We start from the raw sequence: 14,538 nt of genomic DNA on the forward strand, positions 1-14,538 counted from the left end.
CAATTTTCATACCGTGGTACACCGTGAAACCGGTATATCGCTGCAAACCTAATACCAAACTGTGAATCCTGAACAAAACAGTTTGGTGAATACATGTTTACAAATTACCTTCCATTCAGCAGACAAGCAATGAAAGAAGCTACATGGTTAGCTAGTTATCTATGAGCTCTTTGTGACGGAAAGTACACCGCTTAACTCCGCACCACTTAACTCCGCCCTGTCTGCAGAGCCGTTCAGCTCAGAGTCAGCTCTGTAAACAATGGAGTCGGAGCACGCTCTGCTGGACAAACTAAGTAATGACACCAATTCTAAAGCATTGTTTTGTGCATTATATATATATATTCAGATTTTTTTTTTTATATCTGCACATATTGGTACACATACACATATGTGATATAACAGATACTGATATATCAGTTAAAGGCTAATATCTGCTGATAATACCGGCACTAGTACACAGGTGGTGTAATTAAAGTAATAAAAAAAATAATAAACTCTAAGTGGAAAATGGCCAACAGTAAGTGCAGACAGGGACTTTATTTGTCTTTATGAAGTTAGTTAGAAATTAGACTAAAACAACGATTATCACAACAACAAAAAAACATTCTTCCATTACATTCTTCTGTAATAAGACAGAATAATTAAAAGGAACATTTTCTGAAGCAGGAACATTTTATTAACTATTGTAAGCTAATTTAGTTAGATAATTGCAGTAAGGAGATACTATTCTGTTAAAATGCAAATGAGACCGACTTGGCATCAAGCAGGCTTGCACATTAAGAGTGATTTTGTACAATAAAAACAAGTAAGGTTGAAAATGTGGATTCAAGTGCAGGCATTCTTTTATTCACTGCAACAAAATGTGGTGTTATTTTGGCCACGATTGTGTAAAAGAGGCCACATGAATGGAGTAAAATCCTACAAAGTGACACTACTATCACAGAACAGAGTTGATCCGTGGCATTGAGGAGGCTTTACATATCCTTTACAGATACTAAACAACCTCTTAGTAACTCCACATATCTAAAGGTGGCACCGAAAGTAGGGAGGTAAACAAGTTTCTGAAGTATTTCACATATCACAAATCATCTCCTCAAGTAGTAGTCAACTAAAAACAACAGCACAGTTCTAAAATTTGCCTGCAGGGAAATGGTATCAGTCCTCTGTACTAGGAAACCAATAAGTGACAATCTGACAGAAGTGCAGCATCAGCATTTAGGAGAGACAGAAACATCACATCATGCACTCAATAAATAAACCCCAGACACAAACACATTCATTTAATGTGTTGGTTCACCCTGTGCCTGACTGGTATATTTATGCAGTCAGAGGAGATGAGGAAGATCATGTGATCATGTGCAATCAACCTCTTAATAAATCAATAAAGTCCAGGTTAATGTATGAACTGAGTGTAATTTAATCTCTTAACACCCTTGCAATCAGCAAAACATAAATAGCTGTAAAACAGTGTAAATTGCTTGTTTTTATAACATTGTACCCTTTGAGAGAGCTGGAATTATTTTTTGTCTAAACTTGATAATTGGCACTGTTCATTTGGCCAAACAACCCAAAACAAAGAAGCATTCCCAAATGTGAAAACAACAAAACAAACAAATGTACTCTAACTTCCTGCTACTTTGACAATATTGTATACAGCTACCTCCCTAGAAGACAAAACACAAGACTTTCTTTTGTGTCTTCCATAAAACACAAAAAGAGATGTTACACAGAATAACAACTTTACTCATTATTCACCTTCACTGTATGGAAAAAAGATGTAATGGAAGTGGTGACTTGAGACTAGAATACTGCTTAACATCTCCCTGTCCCCATTTCCACCTGGTACTAAGATGCGTTTTTTGTGATCGGATCACATGTGTTCAGTGCTAAAATACATGCCTAAACCAACCTGGTGTCATAGTGAAAACGTGACTCTATATACATATTTGCTAAACTTGTTCGGTATGTCTCCAGATACAATTCCTTTCAGATTCTAGTGGAAATGAACATTAGAGGCGCTACAACAACTGTGAGCTTTGTTCACTTTTACTCAAATCATGACTTTCTTGGCTGATTACGACTTTATAAATACATATTTTTCTCATTATTACTCAGACCCTGCTATTTTATGATATCCACACACTTTTACTCTAATGCATCGTTTCATTTTAATGCTTGTATTACAGGCACACCTACTTATATATACTTATAACAATATGAATAGCTTGCGCGGTAGCTCACCTGATAGGGCATTAGACTTCGAATCGGATGACCCAGTTCACATGCGGCCATAAACTCAAGCTGACATGTGAAATTTCAGAGTCATAGAAGCGGCATGAAATTAAGTGGTTGGTTTAAAAATGTTATTTTTAATTTTGCTTCTGCATTTTAAAACACTAATGGTTAGGTTTAGATGTTGATTTGCTAAGGATGTCTTTTTTTTAAAGCTCTCATTTATATTTTTAAATCAATAATGGTTAGGTTTAGGCATTGGGGAGGTAGGGTGTCTTTTTTAACGTCTCATTTATATTTTAAAACACTAATGGTGAGATTTAGCCGTTAATTTGGTACGGATGCATTTTTTAAACGTCTCATTTATATATTAAAACACTTTTGGTTAGGTTCAGGTAAAACTTTTACATTAGGGATGTACGTTTTAAAACATCTAAAATTCACCACTTTTGCACCCCCAGCTGGACATTTCAATGGAAACCTGCATCCAAATGTGTTATACAGTGCATACATTTTGAATTGCAAAAATTCTCTCATGTTCACGTGAATTTAATGAGATCAGGATGGTCTAAACGGGGTCTAAAATGGTTTGTGATTGATCACAAAAACACATAAATATGGTCAAAAATGCATATGGCAGGATCGCATTTGAGGTTAACCTGTCCTGAATGTTTCCCGGCATCAGGGAAGCACCACCCCTTACCTGTCAATCAACTGCTGTGCTAAAATAAGAGTTTAAAAGGAAATAACCGTCTGATCAGAAAATTTAAAAATGGATAGATACACGAGTACGAGAACTTCACGGGTCTTCTTTAGTGTATCTGGCATCAACATGCAGGGATACTTATGAGAAGCAAGAACATCTGCAGCTCAGGTTAATTAAACTAATCCACTAAAATAACAGACAATTCTGCTTGAAATGTTGCGTTTGTGCTTAGATACATTTTCAGATGCATCTGGGAGAAATTGTGCTCCGTTTTTGTTTAGTTTTTTTTCCACACTTTCTGTCTTTTCTGACTTTGTTGCATTTTTTTATCACGCAGAAACACACTGACATAGTGACTTGATGTGTGTCATCATGATACATATTCTCATTCCCCCTGAAATACGATCACAAGTGACAACAGGAGACGCATTTAAGTGACCAGGTTTAAACAGCTATGTGTCTCACCTGACCACAAATGATCGGATCACACGAGATGCATCTTAACACCAGGTGTATAAGGGGTCCTTTTGTGATCCAAAGAAAAAGTCATACAGATATGGAACCAAAGGAGGGTGAGTAAATAATTTTTTTTCAGTAAACTATCTCTGCAAACATGGGCTGCTCCAGAGGAACTGTGCTTAAAGAAAATGTGCTCTCTTTGGACAAGAAAACATCTGCTACTGTACACTGTCTGCACTCTAACTGTAAGTGGTATTATATCACTTCAACTCAATGTAAGAGGACCAGTAACAGGATTGAGATTACAGCATGCAGGTGTTGAAAAGTTCAGGCTGATCTGGTGTGAAATCTAATAAAATTAGTCAATAGACTCAAGTCGACCAGGAAAAGGTTAAAATCATGACAGCGATATGTGATCCATGTGAATATCTTATATTGTTAAATATTCACAAGTCTCTGTCTCTCTGCCTCTGCTGTTGACTCACCTTGGAGAGATTAGCTTCGGGGCTCATTCTGTTCCACCTCTGGCATACTGTGGCTTAAACCTCTAATCAAAATAGGCAAGTGTAAAACATATAGAACGCATAGTACCACACAAACACACATTCACTCACTCATTATTGCACTACTCTCTTTCAGACAATACAGTGCTTTTGGCCTTGGACAATTGTTTTCAGGCATACCACCCCACGCTTGTGTGTGTGAAAAGAGCTGATGAGAGATAATGTCAGGCACTAAAACAAAACAACATTCAGTGCTAACCAAGAACATTAGGCCTTGTTAATGTGAAAACTATCCAGCCATTGAATAAAACACACAGGCTCTTTTCACCAAGAGGGGTTGACATGTCACAGAAGACAATTCGTGTCAAGAGAAAAAGCACGCACACACACACACACACACACACACATTTGTTAAAGCAGAACTGATCCTTAGAGAGAGTGTCTTTTACATTTTTTACAAAATGGACTTGACTTGAGATAAATATTTCTATTATGCAATTAGCTAGGGGTACACCAATCGATCGGCCACAATCTAAATTGGCTGATCTTAATCTTAAGTCTGTGATCGGCAATCGTGCCTAAGGGCCAATCTTTTTTCCAGCATACAAGAAATCACACACACACTGCTACTCTAATGAATGAGTGCTTGCTCAGCCCTTGAAGCATGACAGTGTGGCCTCTGTAGGGTGAATTGTTGGCAATTCTAAGTGTTTGCAATTTTAAACTTTCAGATATGCTGTCTCATGACATGATGTTATTCAGATGAATATGCAAGTTTGTTTTAAAAAATCTGTAAGAATTACATGAGTATGAATATTAAGTTGTCCATGTTCTACAGTCATTACGGTGGTAATTCTGGCTCGCTGAACTGTGAGCACGGAGAGGATAATGAGACTGCAAATGGGTATAAAACGAATTAAACCAAAAATAGTTTAAAATGCTGTGTTGGATGCGCAAAAGATGCGCTTTTTATGGCATTTTCTATGTAGTATAATGAGCCCCGAAGGCTGGTTTTCACAGCCAGTAAAGTTTGAGGTGTTCTCACCCAGTCAATGATGAACTGGATCAGACCAGACCAGTTCACTGCTGCAGGTTATTTCTGGCAAAAGTGTGCTGGTGATTTTACAGGATATATATTACAATGTGTGTGTGTGTGTGTATATATATATATTTATTTATTTATTTATTTATTTATTAGGGGTGTAACGATACACTCAGCTCACGATTCGATACGTATCACGGTACTGGGTTCACGATACAATACGCATCACGATATTTTGAACTAAATGTAAAAAAGAAACCAATTAAAATAACAGATTTATTTCCAAAGCAATAACAAGTTTCAATAACTTTCTTTGTTGTATTTTAACCTTCTGTATGAAAATTAACAATTGACTAGGTGTCACTGAACAATAAAACTGAATTTTAACATGAAATTAGAATTAAGATAGCTGACACCTAAGAGAGAAATTCTTAAAGCAATAAAAGTGCAAAAAATAAAAACCAAAACTTTAAAACAAATATTGTTCTGTTCAAGTAAGTTCAACTCAACACAAACAGCTTGTGGGTTTGTTTAGGTTACTTCCAGTTACAGTACACCAACATGCAAATGGAGTGACAAACACGCACACAAATGCAAATAAACAGGTTCTCACACAATTAGTAATGCATACATACCTGCTGTAACTGGTTCGATTTGTTCTTCAACTGGAGGAAAACCTCTTTGCGTTGTTCAGGGAGTAAGTGGGGCAACGATCAAAATCTGGGGTCCAAGGCAGTACTCTCTAACAAAATTCTGTTCCTCTGTATCTGCTTGTGAGGTTTTGCAGGATGGCTGTCTTCATGTTAGCTATAGTTTAGAGTATTTCTCGTCATGCTATGTTCGATCGTGGATTTCAAGGGCACAATGAGTGACAGGGTGGCGCAATTTTCATTAGACAGGACGGTGGTGACGTTTTTTTAGCGGTTTAAGAAGGTTTACTATTTCTTCGGCATCACTGATGTCGGCGCTATCCAGAGTATCGAGTTGACGGGCATTTTTGCACACCTCTGTGCTCAAGAGGTCTGACATTATAGCCGCTTGTTGCTCGAGATAGCGTTCCAGCATTTCCATTGAGCTGTTCCATCGTGTAACAACATCCATGATAAGATTATGTGATGCGATCTCAAGCATCTTATACTTTACAACGAGCACAGCTGTTGCTGTGGCACTGCGGTGAAAGAAAGCCAAGACTTATCTCATGTGACAAAGCAAGCAACAGACACAGGGTGCATGCAAACCTGCTTGCGAAGCAAGATTCAATGTGTGCAAAACCCTTAATATGAGGAGACAAACCAGCTTCTCTCACTGCCACCTCCATAATCATTTTATGATGTACATGTAATGTTTACTGTGAAATGAGAAAATTAATTTTGTTGTAGTGTGTGTAAAGAGCTCAAGGGGCTGCATCTGTAACCGTTGGCAGGCTTCTGGGGTTGGAGAGGGGAGTGTGTCGCGGTTCGGTCTTCAGGAACCGTGACACAGGATCGTGGATGTTTGTTTTCGTGATTTTGGTTTGCGTATCGTTACAGCCCTAATACACACACACACACACACACACACACACACACACACACACACACACACACACACACACACACACACACACACACACACACACACACACACACACACACACACACACACACACACACACACACACACACACACACACACACACACCTGTGCAAAAATCTTAGACACATAATATGCTTCACAAAAACATTTGTCTTAAGACGGTTATTTATATTTTCAACTTTGTGTCAATAGAAAATATGAATGTTAGACTCCCAAACATTACTTTTGCAAACAGAAGAACAGGAGCCCTGCAACAGATGGCATGTTCCCCACAACAATATTTAAGTTGAATGGGTTCTAAAAAGTAACTATTCTAAGAATGAAAATTGACTGATGTCTTACAACTAAATTGAACAAAAAAAGAGATCTGAATCCTTTAAAGTCCAGGTGTAAGTTGAAACTATTAAAGAGTACTCCCAATACTCCCAAGATATTTTAAACTGATTATGCAAAAAACAACACTGGCATCGGATCGGGATCGACCGATACTGAGATTTCCGATATCGGATTGGAAGAGAAAAAGTGAAGATCATATTCTATAAACTCATTATACATTTACTTAAATTCAGCATTCAATCATAATGAGGCATTACAAATAATGCAGTTAAGGAAAAACACTATCACTTGAGATAAATGGCCACTGGCATTTCACATGCTGGGCCACAGTTCTAAAATAAGAGGAAGTTCCTGCACCTAAACATCAACCCGACTCACACTTTGGACTCCCAGAATCACCTTCGAAATTGGTGGCTTTCATCATGTTTGATCACAATGGCTTCAAAAGAGACCTTTGAAGCCCAAAAGAAAAAAGGTAATCAGAGCTTATGCAACCCAGTATAGAGCAAGTCTTTTTCAAGAACACAATGTCTATTTAATATAGCAAGTGTTTTGGCACTCTCCCCAAAGCTTTAACAGTACAGTATTTCCTTTGTATGTTGCGGTCTTCCTTATTTTTTCACTAAATGTGATGAAACAGAGAAAGAGACTGGGAAAATGAAGGAACACTAGGGATGGGTTATTTTTAGGATGCTGAACACTCTTTCAAACACTTGCAGGCAGGCTGAGGGAAAGAAAGCAGATGGTTGTATGGACTGGTGTGTGTGTGTGTGTGTGTGTGTGTGTGTTCTCTATCAAGAAACAAGGGAATACACTGTTGTTTGTTCATGTGTGTGAAGACGACTAATTTCTGCACAAACACAGGAGTCCCACTACACACACCTCACACACAAGAACTGTCTGAGGAACACACCAGAGGCCTTCAGTTTACATTCTCAAAAGAAATGGTAGCACGGCAAGTTTCATCTCCATAAACGTGCACTCATAAAACAGAATTAGTATATCATCCAAACAAACAAAATGAATGTTTCCAAAGCACAGAATAGATCAATATCACCATGTAGAATAAGCCAATCAAAATGCTATGTGAGGGAACTCAACTAATAGCTTTCAACATTTGCTAACAGGATCATAACACCCACGCAGATGTGTCTGTCTAACTTCTTGCCTGTCTGAGCTGATTTTTTTCTTGAGTTAGTTTATTCCACCCTAAAAAAAACATTACACACAAAGGTCAAAAGGGAACACTATTTCCTGAAAAGAGAGAGGTTTACATAAAACTAGGGATGCACCCTTACACTTTTTCTTTTCCGATCCGATATCGGAAATCTCAGTATCGGCCGATCCCGATCCGATGCCAGTGTTGTTTTTTTGCATAATCAGTTTAGAATGTCTTTAAATAATTGTGTGGAACTAATTGGGAGTACTCTTTAATATGTAAAGAAGCACAAACCTCTAACTACACATTATTTCAATATAAATGTATATCTTATTAAGAAATACTTTATTATTAACTAGTATACTGGATAATGTAGCAGCAAAATTAACAGTAATTCCAGTATAAGTCAACAGAAGAAATGTTTTTTGCTAAATCTTTTCAGCTTGTATCTGGACTCTCCAGTGCTGTTCTAAATGCATATTATAAGTGAACTGAACTATTGAGCATCTACATCTGAGATGTTATTCCTGAGTAGCGCTCAAATATTGCACATCAAGTGAAGGCTAAAAATAACCACATTCACTGATGCGCTGGAGACGCGCTTGCATTTTATACATTCACTTATTACATACAGCCTTTTGTGATTCACAGAGCTATCGCACGTCTTCAAGTGGCTTTAAATACAATGCACGAGTCATATGAACCACATATGAATTGTGTTTTAATGGTTCTTTTATGTCATTGTTTGAGCTTGACAGTAACGAACATGACTAACATACAGTATCGGATTTGGATCAGGCTCGTCTGACCGATATCCGATCCATCTAAAAGCTTCAGTATCGGAGCCGATACCGATCCAGGTAGTACAACTCTACATAAAACAAGCCAAAATGGAGCTGTGTAGTGGGTTCAAAGACTGATCTTAAGCTACAGCAACATTGGCTATTAAAACTACTTCAGGTTAGTACACTTCTAGTGCACCTTCGGCTTTCAATACAAGTGCGTTATGCATTTAACACAGCTTAAGCTAAATACAGAGCTTAAGTTTTATTTGAGATTTATTCATGAAAGCCCAATGCAATTCCATCAGTCTCTCTACTCCATGAGAGTCACTGCACGGGGGACTGAAAAATAAATTCATCTCAAAATACTACAATGAAGTCTACAAAAATAGGTTGTGTCAGATGAAATCTATAGATTAAAGATAGAGAATGTAGAGTAAAAAGCTGGCAGCTGCTTTAAACTCACTTCATGTCTTTACAGTGGAACAGTGAGTTGTGAGCTATCCACTTGCTAGTGAGACTGAGTCATGAAGCTGTTATGGAGAATAGTAGCTGTCATTGTAAGATAGCTCTTGGCATGAGAACAGTGAAAATCGCATTCTGGGTAAATGCTGAGCATATTACTATATTGCCTCAGGCATAATTATATGGTGCCAGTCGTATTATCAGAGAACTGCTCAATGCCAAAAGACATGCTCACAAACCACAGAGGTGGGAAGCTTTCTGTCAGTGGGCTGCTCATCAGACCCTGAACATCTACCTCGATCAATTTGTTTCCGCACAGCCTGGAGCGCAGAATCACAGGGGGTCTCAATCGCTCTGTACAGCTCTGTGAAAAGTGTAACCTCAGGTTGAACAATCCATGGACAGCCCTAAATGAGCACTGGGACTCAGAGATACAGAACAAGAGCTATGTGAAGCTCATTTCCCCTCATAAATGCTCCATATCCAGAGGACAATATGTAAAAGGCACAACCAAATTTCACCAGAAACAGATGAGAAGAAAGAGAGCTCAACTCAATGGTTTTGACTGACCTGCCATGAGCGTGGAAGTTCAGGTGAAGAAACTGGTCCTCGTGGGACAGAGCTCTCCTCGCCCTCTGGTGATTGCTGTGCAAGGTGTCTGTGTTGTAGGACAGGCCTTCGTAATATTGAATGTATTTACTTAGGGATCTCCCATATTGACCTACAAAAAAAAAAAAAAAAAAAAAGAAGGTGGTTGGTACAGAAAAGGAGAGATATTATTTGGCTGGGAACAGGTTGAGATCAGACTGGCTAATACACAAGACTTGGTGCTGAAGTTAACAGATAAACTGTGGTGAAAGGGTGGGAAAATGTGATTGTTGCAGTTATGCTAGAAGCTGCGACATGATGACAAATGTATAGGGCTGCAATGTACATGTATACATGTAAGCACTGAAACAGGGCCCTCGATACGGTACACGCAGTGACATGAATGATTACAATATCTCAGCATGCGTGAAACCAATATTAAAACAACATATAACGAACACCACAAACCCTGTAGAACTAAAATAAAAAAAGATTGTGGAGCAACAGGACCGTACGGAACCAAAACTTAACAGAACACCGCACCACATGGTACACTAGAAACTGGGGATCAGATACATTTATGAGAAGTTTATACTAGCTAGCTCACTATTTTTCCCAACTGTGATGGAACTAGGGCTGTCATGATTATAAAAATTGGGCTGACGTTTAATTTAACAAATAATTTTGGCTATGACGATTAACTGTCTGTTTTAGGGCTGTGACGATTAATTGTCTTGTTAAAATCTATCACGATTAATTGTCATATAAAATGACATTATTTATAGTGTGCTTTTTTCCTGCATGTGTTAACACCTTAAGAAGTCATTTTTACATATTTAACTTCAAATATATAAATCAAATAATAAAATAGGAATAAACTATGATTTCCTCTTAAGGCTGAAATAAAACTTTTTGGTCATTTTAACATTTATACTTGTTTTTTGAACTCCTGTTCATTTTATTGTATATTTTATTATATTTTTATTATAATATGCAATTATTTACAAATAATGCTCATGAGCCCTTATCATGAAACAAAACCTTTGAGATTTCGTTTCATAATTTTATCGCTCCACAGAAATAAAACAAAAGTGCATCTCTTCTTTGTCACTGCGTGTCATTAACACAGTGTTTGTGAGCCATTACCAATAAATGCAAATAAGCTGAAATAAGTGCTTTTATAAAATTATAAGATTCACATTTCTGCTTTTAAACCCTCCAAAATTTGGCCGCATTCACTTCCATTGTAAGTGCCTTACTCTAACCTCGATTTTTGCTCTCTTTTTTTTCAAGAAAAGGAGGGAGGAGTCCAAATAATTTTTTGTGGTAATCAATATTATGCCACAAATGCTGTGGATTGAGCTTAACTTGTATTGAACCTAGGCTATTCCTTTAACAGCACCCATGTGTGTGCATAACATGGCCTACATGTTAAACCCATCAAATTAGCTTTTTTTTTCATTAAATCACTATTAGTTAAACAAATTGTTAATGCCGGTTCATCTTCTACATCTCTAGTAGGTAAGTCTAGATATCCTTCACTGCCTTGTTTTTATTCCCGTATATGAAGCTACTCTGAAAAAGATCTAACTTACCAAATCTCCTTTGATAATGTCTTTAAAAACCCACTCATCAAGATCAGACTACTGAGAACTACAAACTTGATTTGTCATAAAAAAAAAAATTACTTATCTTTTTTTTTCTTTGATAGATGCATGTTATGCCTATACATGCTAAATAAATAGCTATTAATAGCTTATTGGTGCCTTTTTTTTATGATTTTCTGATGAGTTCAGCTTCATGCAGCAAAAACAGGTTCAGTGCCAAACTTTATTTGCAGTGCTGCTTCTGCAACATGCAGTGTAAAGATTGCAAACCAATGGGTGTGGAAATGAATAGGTTCTGCAGATGCAAGTGTGAAACAGGCATTATCCTGAAACAGCTCCACAGTTTTTTCTCCTGACTACAGGATTCTTCCCAGTAAGATGCTCACAACTGAAATAAGACCATATCTGCATGAATAAATTAATAAAAGGGACAGATAGCATAGACCATAAGAAAATTTTTAAAAAACGCACCCAACTGTACTGTCATTATATTTGAGCACACTTATATTTCCCACTTCTATTGTGGGAAGTTTTTTTATTCCCATCCTTCTTCACACATAAAAAAAAGTAACCTCAGCAGGGAGCCTTTATTCCGTCACAATACTTTACCTGCTACAGAACAAGTACAGTGCATTAACCACTGCAGTCCATACATTTAATCTCAACTGACATATTGCTCTTTTTCCAGTCAGTACTTTACAGCCCTGAAACCTTGATAGGATGCTAGGTTAAACTAAAATATATTGCCCAATATATATATATATATATATATAAATAAATATATACACACACACACACACACACACACCCGTGTATATATATATATTAGGGCTGTCAATCGATTACAATTTTTAATCCAATTAATTACATGGTGTCCCGATTAATTAATCGCACATACAAATATTGGCTGAGAAAGCCCCCTCATATAAATATAATGATGCAAAATGACACATAGTTATCTTTAAATATTTAAAAATTATTTATATATATATATATATATATATATATATATATATATAAAAATTAAAAATATTCTGATAATTCAAATGCTTTACATTCCTGTAGCAGAAGAGCTCATCATTGATAAGACAATACAAAAAGCAGCTTTAGAATAAAAAATATTGTTAACTACCATATTATTGAACATAAGTCAATCATTCAAAGGAATCCATTTCGCAAGTGAACTTGTCAATCATTTGGAGATTTATTATGAGGGCTTGTTTAAGAACAAGCCCGTCAAGGTACACCTGCATCAGACATGCTTGTGTAGCATCATAAACATAATTTTAGGTCACTGTGTCAAGTTAAATATAGTTTAATACTTAAAACACATATTGAGATCCCTTAGTTCGTATTTGCGCTCCATCAATTGTTTTGAACGTAACGCATGTCTGTGTTGTGCTGCTGCTCAAGGGTGTTTTTCTTCACTATATAAACTGCGCATTGCCACACAGCTGAAGTTTCACTTACTGCCCTCTGGAGTAAACAGGTGGTACTACAAGCTTGCATTTCTCAGGAATCTTCCATATGATTGTCCGGGGGCAATGAGATTAATGGAGTACATTTTTTTTTAAAGGGGTCATGACATGGGTTTTTTTTATTGTATTATTATGTTCCCTTAGGTGCAATTATAGTATTAATATATTTTTTTTTTAAGAAAAACTTTTAAAATCTAGTGATTTATGACCTTTTCCCACCCTGTTTCTCATCCTCTGATTCAAACAGTCTGTTTTGGGGGCGTTTTCCATTTAAGACTTCAGTGTTAACGCCCACTGTTATGATTGGCTAACGTCAGTGCCTATGTATCAATTATTGACGCCCCAGCCAGAACAATATGCAAGTAAACTAAGTAAAAACACTGTGATTATTCATAATGAATGAAATTGCGCTTTAAAAAGTAGTTTAAAGTTTAAAATAGATTACTTACAGTTTGCGTCGTCGTTGTTCCCAGAATAGTCGGCACGGACTTATCTTTGAGCAACAGTTTTCTGGCAAAGCCAGCATCATATTGAGATTTGTTCTCAAAACAGTCATCCTTAAAATGTACAGAACAAACGCTTAAGTTAACACTGCCGTGACTAGGACGTCCGCAAAAAATAAACTGCATCCATTTTTCCCTGACGTCTGGATCTTTCGGCAGCTTATTCAGAGGTTTTGTTTGACCACAGCCAGGAACAGCATCGTGCAAAGTCTGTGAGTTATCTCTGTGCTGGAGGCGCTCATATGCAAAGCGTATGGCTAGCGTCACTTCTAACCGATCACGTCACTTCTAACCATGAATCCAGAACGAGCTGTATTTTGAGCTTGATTAAATAAAGGATTCGTTTAGAATGGGGAGGACGTCTTAAAATATTAAACTTGCAGGACGTTTTAATGATACAAAGACCTCTTATATACCAAAAGATCAAGGCAAATTTGGTTTCTCATGTCATGACCCCTTTAACACGTTATTTGTTATGAAATTAGTCTAATTACATACTTTACTCCTGACGATTCTTCATGACCAAATAAAAAAAATTATAAAAAATTATTTTAAATGTACATTATATTGCTTAGATTTTGCTGCCAAAATAACATTTTCTAAATATATTGTGAATATGCAATATATTACTCAGTCCTACATTGTCATGTAGATTTTCGTCACTTACAGCTACACAATCCTCAATGGTTGAGAGATGTTTGTCAAGCAAAGGCAACAAAACTTTTGCCAGGAATTCTGCAAAACACCAAAGTCGAGCGAAAACCATCAGAGTCTTTGCTGGGAAACACAGATCACTCAGAGACAAACACAACAATTGAAAATAAAACAGCAGGATGTTGAAAAGTGCACCTTTGTTCGAAGCCGGTTTTAATTCTTAACACTACAGACAGACTGTACTAGAGGTCGACCGATTAATCGGCCGATTTTTTGAATTTTTTACATAATCGGCATCGGCCAATATCCACGCATATCAAGCCGATTATTAGGCAGGCGCATCTGTGGGCAGCCTAGTGTTGTTGTGGAACACGTACCTATGACGCACACTGCCCCTAGAGTCATTTTCCAGCAGAGTGAGCTGACCTCATCCAGTGCCTAAGGAAGGA

The 14,538-nt window shown here is 37.1% G+C and overlaps 1 protein-coding gene across 2 annotated transcripts in view; it reads right to left on the reverse strand.

Moving 5' to 3' along the window:
- LOC127646451 (disintegrin and metalloproteinase domain-containing protein 10-like) overlaps positions 1–14,538 on the reverse strand; it is an 88,853-nt gene that overhangs the window by 57,779 nt on the left and 16,536 nt on the right. For both annotated transcript variants that reach the window (XM_052130131.1, XM_052130122.1), the window contains exon 2: positions 9,830–9,980. In XM_052130131.1, the coding sequence (XP_051986091.1) occupies positions 9,830–9,980 (151 nt within the window). The remainder of the gene's footprint in view (positions 1–9,829; positions 9,981–14,538) is intronic.

Source organism: Xyrauchen texanus, chromosome 1 (assembly GCF_025860055.1).
Source record: "Xyrauchen texanus isolate HMW12.3.18 chromosome 1, RBS_HiC_50CHRs, whole genome shotgun sequence".
NCBI classification, from domain to species: Eukaryota; Metazoa; Chordata; class Actinopteri; order Cypriniformes; family Catostomidae; genus Xyrauchen; species Xyrauchen texanus.